The following is an 8,647-nucleotide window of genomic DNA, read 5'->3' as shown; positions in this document are numbered from 1 at the left end:
ATATGATTGTCTTAACACAATAACTAAGAAAATGACATGAAGGCTATGTTAACCAGTTTGATGAAAATATTTCAAATTGTATATGAAAACGCCACACTGTACCCCAGAATTGCATTAATGTACATAGTTATCTTTTAATAAATAAATAAATAAACTTGACCTTTGTGATGACCATATATCAATATATATAACTATTTACCTGTAACCACATATGCTTATCTAAGAGGCAAATGCAATTCAGCAATTTTTGACTGTTTTCTCCAATTTATGTTGTTCATTGTACTCTCCCATTTTGCATAGTGGCATCAGAATTTACTACTGATTTCTGGCCAAAACCTATATCCCCTGGATACTTTTATTTTCCTCCATACAAGTACTTCAATAGTGGAAAAGAATCTAAACTATTAATGACTCATTTTGTGTCTACCACTAAAACTATCCTAAATCAACTACATGCTATTGTTTCCAAGGATCTCCCTTTAACTTATACTCCTAAGATCTTTTTTTTACACTATTTCAATAGCCTCCAAAATGAACCTCATCACCACCTAGTAGGGTACAACATTTAAAAGGCTATGTTATAGGTGGTAGAGTCAAGATGGCCAACTGGAGCCAACTTTCCACAGAGGCTCCCATTCAGAAGGAGAGTTAAAGGACAGAAGTTTAGCAAGTAAGCTGATGGTTTGGAGCTGAGCCAAGAGAGAAGGTTGAAGAATGAACATCAACCCTGCTGAGGCGAGCTACAATCCCAAGGATACAAACAAAAGGCACAAAATCCATCACCAAGCAGACAGGAGTACCCTCCCCCTTGAAAATGGCTTGCAGTATACTTTCTACAAACAAGTGAGCAGAGTTTAAATGTCCTCCAATTTTATCCCACGGGAGAGAACCTCTAAAAACCAGACCTCCTTCCCCTACTAGAGTACCATGGCACACTCCTGCCAGGCATAAAACTGTATATATTCCCTACCTGCAATTCTGAGCTCCCAGCACTCCCCTCCACTCTCACCCTGAGGTCTGGAAGCCTTCCCCCATGGAGTCCAGATTCTTGGGTGTTTTCTCGAGAAGGTGTGGACAAGGTGTGGGCTGTTGCAGGTCTGTGCTGATTCCGTAGCATAGGGAGAAAATGGTGGACTGAAGGAAGCATATGGGAAAGGGAGAGGTGGTACCCCCCAGCACAGAGCAGCAGCAGCAGCAGCAGGAATAATAGAGCTCACTATTTTGGGTTTTCTTTTTATTAAACCATAGCTGTGTACATTAATACTGTCATGGGGTACAGTGTGCTGTTTTAAATACAATTTGAAATATTTTCATCAAACTGGTTAACATAGCCTTCATGTCATTTTCTTAGTTACTGTGTTAAGACATTTATATTCTACATTTAGAAAGATTCACATGTACCCTTTTAGGATAAACCATAGGCGTGATTCCACCAATCACCCTCCCTCCACCCATTCTCTTCCCTCCCCTCCCCTCCCTCTTCACTTTTCCCATATTCTTGGGCTATAATTGGGTTATAGCTTTCCTATGAAAGCTATAAATTAGTTTTATAGTAGGGCCGAGTACATTGGATACTTTTTCTTCCATTCTTGAGATACTTTGCTAAGAAGAATACTTTCTAGCTCCATCCATATAAACATGAAGGAGGTAAAGTCTCCATATTACTTTAGGGCTGCATAGTATTCCATGGTGTACATATACTATAATTTATTAATCCATTCGTGAGTCGATGGGTACTTGGGCTTCAAGTTCTGAAATAGCATCAACTATACGAACAATAGTCAAATTGAAAAATAGCCAAGGACTCTATTCCATTCACAGTAGTGCCAAAGAAGATGAAATATATGGGAGTTTACCTAACAAAGGACATGATAAAGAGAACTATGAAACTCTAAGAAAAGAAATAGATGAAGATGTTAACAAATGGAAAAACATACCATGCTCATGACTGGGAAGAATCAACATTGTTAAAATGTCCATACTACCCAAAGCAATACATGATTTTATTGCAATCCCTATTAAAGCTCCACTGTCATACTTTAAAGATCTCAAAAAAATAATACTTTGTTTTATATGAAATCAGAAAAAAAACCTTGAATAGCCAAGACATTACTCAGAAATAAAAACAAAGCAGGAGTAATTGTGCTACCAGACCTCAGACTATGCTATAAATCAATAGTGATCAAAACAGCATGGTACTGGCACAAAAACAGAGAGATAGATGTATGGAACAGAATAGAGAACCAACAGATGAACCCAGATACTTACCATTATTTGATCTTTGAAAAGTCAATTAAAAACATTGAGTGGGGAAAAGATTCCCTATTTAACAAATGGTGGTGGGCAAACTGGCTGGCAACCTGTAGAAGACTGAAACTGGACCCACACCATTCACCATTAACTAAGATAGACTCTCACTGAATTAAAGATCTAAACTTAAGACATGAAACTATAAAAATACTAGAAGAAAGTGCAGGGAAAACTCTTGAATAAATCAACCTGGGCAAATATTTTATGAGGAGGACCCTCTGGGCAATTGAAGCAATATCAAAAACACACTACTAAGACCTGATCAAACTAAAAACTTCTGCACAGCCAAGAACACAGTAAGTAAAGCAAGAAGACAGCCCTCAGAAAGGGAGAAGATATTTGCAGGTTATGTCTCTGACAAAGGTTTAATAACCAGAATCCACAGAGAACTCAAATGTATTAGCAAGAAAAGAACAAGTGATCCCATCTCAGGGTGGGCAAGGGACTTGAAGAAAAACTTCTCTGAAGAAGATAGGTGCATGGCCTACAGACATACGAAAAAATGCTCATCATCCTTAATCATCAGGGAAATGCAAATCAAGGTACTTTGAGATATCATCTAACTCCAGTAAGATTAGCCCACATCACAAAATCCCCAAATCAGAGATGTTGGTGTGGATGTGAAGAAAAAGGAACATTTCTACATTGCTGGTCGGAATGCAAACTAATACATTCCTTTTGGAAAGATGTTTGGAGATCACTTAGGGATCTAAAAATACGCCTGCAATTTGATCCTATAATTCCCCTACTAGGTATATATCCAGAAGACCAAAAATCACATTATAACAAAGATATGTATACCAGAAGGTCTATTGCAGCCCAATTCATAATTGCTAAATCATGGAAGAAGCCTAAGTGCCCATCGACCCATGAATGGATCTATAAATTGTGGTATATGTACACCATGGAATATTATGCAGCCTTAAAGAAAGATAGAGACTTTACCTCTTACATGTTTACATGGATGGAGTTGGACCATATTCTTCTTAGCAAAGTATCTCAGGAATGGAAGAAAAAGTATCCAATGTACTCAGTCCTACTATGAAACCAATTTATAGCTTTTATATGAAAGCTATAATCCAATTATAACCCAAGAAGAAGGGTAAAGGGGAGAGAGAGGGGAGGTGGGAGGATGGGTGGAGGGAGAGTAATTGGTGGAACCCCGCCTATGGTGCATCTTACAAGTGTACATGTGAAATTTACTAGGTGTAGAATATAAATGTCTTAACACAGTAACTATGATAATGCCATGAAGGCTGTGTTGACCAGTTTGATGAAAGCACTTCAAATTGTATGTAAAACCAGCACATTGTACTCCATGATTGCCTTAATGTACACAACTATGATTTAATTTTTTTTTAAAGGCTATGATAAAAAATTTCTATTGAAAGTGACTATTGGGGCTAGATGCAGTGGCTCACACCTATAAACCTAGCACTCTGGGAGGCCAAGACAGGTAGATTGTCTGAGCTCACAAGTTCTAGACCAGCCTAAGCAAAAGCAAGACCCTATCTCTACTAAAAAATAGAAAAACTGAGGCAGGAGGATCACTTGAGCCCAAGAGTTGGAAGTTGCTGTGAACTATGATGCCACGGCACTCTACCCAGGGTGGCAGCTTGAGATTCTGTTTACAAAAAGAAAAAAAAAAGAAACAGATTAGGAAATGAAATGAGAATAACTTTGGTAAAGACAACACTAGATAGGGAGTCAGGGAAAGGATATTTCAGTGTGTGAAATTGAAGTTTAAGTAACTAGGTGTGGACTAAGAAATGTGTAGGGAAAACAGTGTGACAGGCAAAAGAACAGGAAGTGTAAGGACTCTGTGAGGGAAACCAGCTTGGTGTTTTGAAGACTAGCAGAGACTCAAGAGGGTAGATGAAGTAAGAAAAGGAAATGGGGGCCAGATCTCAGCCCTGGTAGTACTTGAAAGTAACTTGGGTTTTATTCAAAGTGTACTGGAACACTACCCAGTCTCATCTAGATCTTGGAGGAAGAAATAGTGAAACAAGTTTCAAGCTTGAGAAAACAGAGATAAACTTGGTGTATGGCAATAGCAATAAGAGTTAAATACTACCAGACTATTCCTTTAAAGGAGTGAGTCACATATTTCCAAAAGGTTTCTAACAGAAACAGTGGTTATTTGTCAGTAATGCAGAGATTCCCTCATTTTTATCATAAATGACTTTTATTGTGTTGAAATATTGTTCTTTCTTTACTCAGTTTCTCTCAGAATTTTTAAAATTATTTGTTACTATGAGGATACATACAATTAGCTTACACTACTTGAGTTTGTAAGGTAATATCCAAAGTCTGCATTGTAGTTGAGTCCTTTACCCTGGAAGTGTGCCATATAACCCTACATTGTAGCCCAAAGGTGAGAACTAATGAAACCCTCCTTTCCCTTTCTTGAATTTAATTGTGTTTTTCTCTCATATGGGCTTGTAGTTGTTGGTCTATTTTCAGATTAGTACCAAGTATATGGGATACTTGCTTCTCCATCTGATGATAGTTTACTTAGCAGAATATTCTCCAAATCCATCTAGGTAAATACAAAAGATGCAAAGTCTCCATCTTCTTCTATGGCTGATTCCTATTCCATGATATACATATACTACAGTTCATTAATCCCTTCATGGGTTGATGAGCACTTGGGTTGTTTCCAACTCTTCGTTATCGTGAATTCAGCTGCCACAAACATTTGATTGCAAATGCCCTTATGGTAAAAGAATTTTTTAACCTCATAAATCAATGGGCAAGGGACACAAACAGATATTTTTCCCAAGAAAACAGATGAATGGCCAACAAATATGTGAAAAAATGATCATCATTTGTAATCATCTGAAATGCAAATTAAGATCCTCTTGAGAGTCTACCTAAACCCGTGACAGTAGCCTGTGTCACAAGGTCCCAAAGTTGCAGATGCTGGCATGGGTATGGAGAGAGGGGTACCCAGGTGCACTTTGGTGGGATTGCAAACTAGTGCAGCCTTTGGGGAAAGAAATATGGATAATCCTTAAGGAACTAAAAGTAGACCTCCCATTTGACTCTGCAATCCCATTACTTAGGTATGTGTTCAAAAATTTTTTTAAATCATAAAGGGATGTTGAATATTTTGAATGCTTTCCTGACATCTATATGGTAAATGCTTGAGGTGATGGATATCCTAGCTATGCTGATTTCATCCTTACACACTCTGTGCCTGTGTCAAAGCATCATCAGTCCTATAATTAATATGACTATTATGTATGCAAAATAATTTTTAAAAATTTTAAATTAAGGAAAATAAATGCGCTGACTCAGAAGTCTATGCAGGATATATGTAACTTCAATAAAGTAAAAGGTCACAATTTTTAATTTAGATTGCCAAATGGCATTGAACATCTGGGCACCCTCCATATCCTGTGGGAGGCACGCCCATGTGACAGACATGGTTCACGGAGGCCTCTGAAAAAACTACTCCAGCATTCAGGAAGCTTTAATCTTCTTATATCCAACCTAAATCATCCTTGGGCCTAAATTTTATGATTCTTTCCTGGTTATAAAAATTTTTTATTAAAGGCATTTCACAAAGATCAGCATTCAGATTACAAGTACAATGAGTTACCACTGTCAGTTCCACACTGCTGCATAATGCACAGATTTTATAAGAGTGACTCTTATAAATGATGAAAAGTGTTCATAATCATTTTCAAGTCTAGGTGGTTCAGAATGTTGCCAAGGGCAATAATGCTGTTTCACACTTTGTGCTTTTAAACATGCAGATACTTCTGCCTCAAACCCCATTCCTCTCCCTGTATCAGCTAACTCCCACTCATAAACTGAAAAGTCTATAATCTTCTCCAAAAATCTTTTCCTGAAGCTTTGTTGGATCTGATTCAGATTGTTCATGTCTTCCTTTATGCACTACAACAAATAGATTTCTCATAGAAAACTATAATTTCCAATTCACATATCAAGCACTTGTATTTACTTTTAGCTCCCTAGAGTAAGAAATAGAGGTTAGCACATAACACAATGCAAGGTGCATGCCTCTAAGCAAATGTGTCAAAAATAAAGGAATAAATATATCACTTTATGAATACTTCAAAACAAAATAACGTGACACTCACCTGTCTGAAAGATAGCCATATATCAAACTTCCCACAATGGTTCCAGCCATAAATAGAGATTGAACCACTGATTTTTGTGACTCATATTCACATACTAGATCCCACTGAAAGAGAAAAAAAGTAGAATAGTGGACCTCAAAACATTTCAAAACAACTAAAAGTATATCACAAATGTCTTACCACAAAAACAAGTGAGGTGATAGTTATGTTAATTAGTTTTATTTTAGAATTCCACATGGTATGTCAAATCATCACATTGTACCCCATAAATGTATACAGTTATGATTTAATAAAAATTAAGTTAAAAAGGCCTGTAGCTCAGCAGCTAGGGTGCCAGCCGCATACACTGGAGCTAGTGGGTTTGAATCCAGCCTAGGCCTGCCAAACAACAATGACAACTGCAACCAAAAATTAGCCAGGCATTGTGGCAGGTACCTGAAGTCCCAGCTACTTGGAAAGCTGAGGCAGGAGAATTGCATAAGCCCAAAAGTTGGCAGTTGCTATGAGCTGTGACACCATAGAACTCTACCAAGGGCGACCTAGTGAGATTATGTCTCATTAAAAAGAAAAAAAAAGTTAAAAAAAAAAAAAAAGACTTTGAGCCCATTAGTGAATACTGACTCAAAACTCCTACATAGAATGTGCATGACCTTCTGCTGTGATTATTTGCTTCCCTCTCTAGACAGACACTACCCATACAGACACTGTCCTCTAGTAGCCCACATTTGGAATATACTGAACCAAGTTCACCAGTTTAAGTGCTCCTGACTTTTTCTCTGAATTCATAACCTTCCAACAGCCTATATCTATAAGTCTATGTCTCTTTACTCATTTTATCTTCACACCATGAACTCCCTTTTTTGTATCAACATATATTTTCATTAAGTATTATAATTAAAAACCAGTAAAACCACAAATTAAAAATTCTTTATCAAAATTTTAAAAACAGTGTGCAAAATTTTGTAGGACAGCCACCCTCAGCACATAGGTTACATAACGGCTCTGCCTCTGGCTTCCCTTATCTGTGATTTCAAATACTACAATAATGCTCATGTTTGATCACATATCAACTCATTCAAAAAGCTTCATAGCTACTGGTGCCTATGTTCTATGCCCAGAGGTTCTGGTTTATTTTCTCTGTGTTTTAGTTTGGCAATGAATATTAAGATCATCTGACCTAGCATGACATTTTCCTACTTAAAATATTATAGGTTTTTCTCACTAGATTAAATAACATAATATCAGGTTTATGTTTACCTTTTCAGTTTATTACCCTTAATACTTATACACTTGACTGCACTGTAATGTAGATAGCAATTGCTACCTGGTCAAGGAATGAAGAAAGTTCTGATGGCAGTACCCATCTGGGGACTAAATGTGTGAAGCAATTGCATTCTTTGTGTTGCCTCCAAACCCCTGAATAGCCTAAGGAGAACGTGAAGCTTCTTACGTCAGTCACAATGGTGGAGGAGAAGAAGCTTCGATCATACACCCAGCTGTCCACACACGGCTCTGTGTCTGGCTCACTCATATTTGAGAAGCTTCCATTTGGGTAAAGGAGCTGCCACTGGGGATAGATGAAACGACGACACTTCTGTGGCCTCAGGTTGGAGTCCAGCGGGATGGAGATTCTCAGAAGGGCATCTTGGCTGAGGGTCCCAGTGTCATTGTCAGAAACAGTGTCATTGTCGAGGATGTCAACCCAGCAGCGATGACCAGGGATGGCTGCAGTGAAGTTCTCCAGCAGAACATGAGGGTACAGTAGGATGCTGATGATGCAACAGAATGCCAGCTGAAGGATCTGGAATCTCCCCAGGCTTCCAACTTGATCCAGCAGTGCCTCAAAGGCCATCGAAACTGAACAGGTGATCCCCAAGAGTCAGCACAGTGACCTTATGGAGATCAGTTCACAAGGAGAAAATGTTTCCTTCTACTAAACGCATACTAATCCTGTGTTGATTCATACTTAAAAGCAAACTGCTTTATGATGTTTTTGAGCAAAGAAAAAGAGATTTTGACTGGCTAGGACTGAAGTTTGATTAAAGATTAATGAAAATTTGTAATCTTAGTTAAACAAAAGGGAACATTGGGTAAAAATGTTCTTTCTATAAATGAACTTTTCCTTAAGTTCAAATCACACAAGTGATAGTCATTTTAAAACTTTTGAGGCTCAGTGCCTGTGGCTCAAGTGGCTAAGGCACCAGCCACATACACCTAAGGTGGTGGGT

The 8,647-nt window shown here is 38.0% G+C and overlaps 1 protein-coding gene across 3 annotated transcripts in view; it reads right to left on the bottom strand.

The window, feature by feature from the left end:
- The window catches only part of LOC100965662 (solute carrier family 22 member 24-like), a 59,585-nt gene extending 51,188 nt beyond the window's left edge, over window positions 1-8,397 (bottom strand). For all 3 annotated transcript variants that reach the window (XM_012810615.2, XM_023518428.1, XM_023518429.1), the window contains exons 1-2: window positions 7,870-8,397; window positions 6,420-6,523 (exon numbers count right to left, since the gene is read on the bottom strand). In XM_012810615.2, coding sequence (XP_012666069.2) covers window positions 6,420-6,523; window positions 7,870-8,271 — 506 coding nt within the window. In that variant the 5' untranslated portion in view covers window positions 8,272-8,397. The remainder of the gene's footprint in view (window positions 1-6,419; window positions 6,524-7,869) is intronic.
- Window positions 8,398-8,647: the final 250 nt, after the last annotated feature.

Source organism: Otolemur garnettii, unplaced genomic scaffold (assembly GCF_000181295.1).
Source record: "Otolemur garnettii isolate 467f Iridium unplaced genomic scaffold, OtoGar3 scaffold00140, whole genome shotgun sequence".
Classification (NCBI taxonomy): Eukaryota; Metazoa; Chordata; class Mammalia; order Primates; family Galagidae; genus Otolemur; species Otolemur garnettii.
Note: the sequence above shows the minus strand (reverse complement) of the source record. Positions and strands in the feature narration are given on the sequence as shown.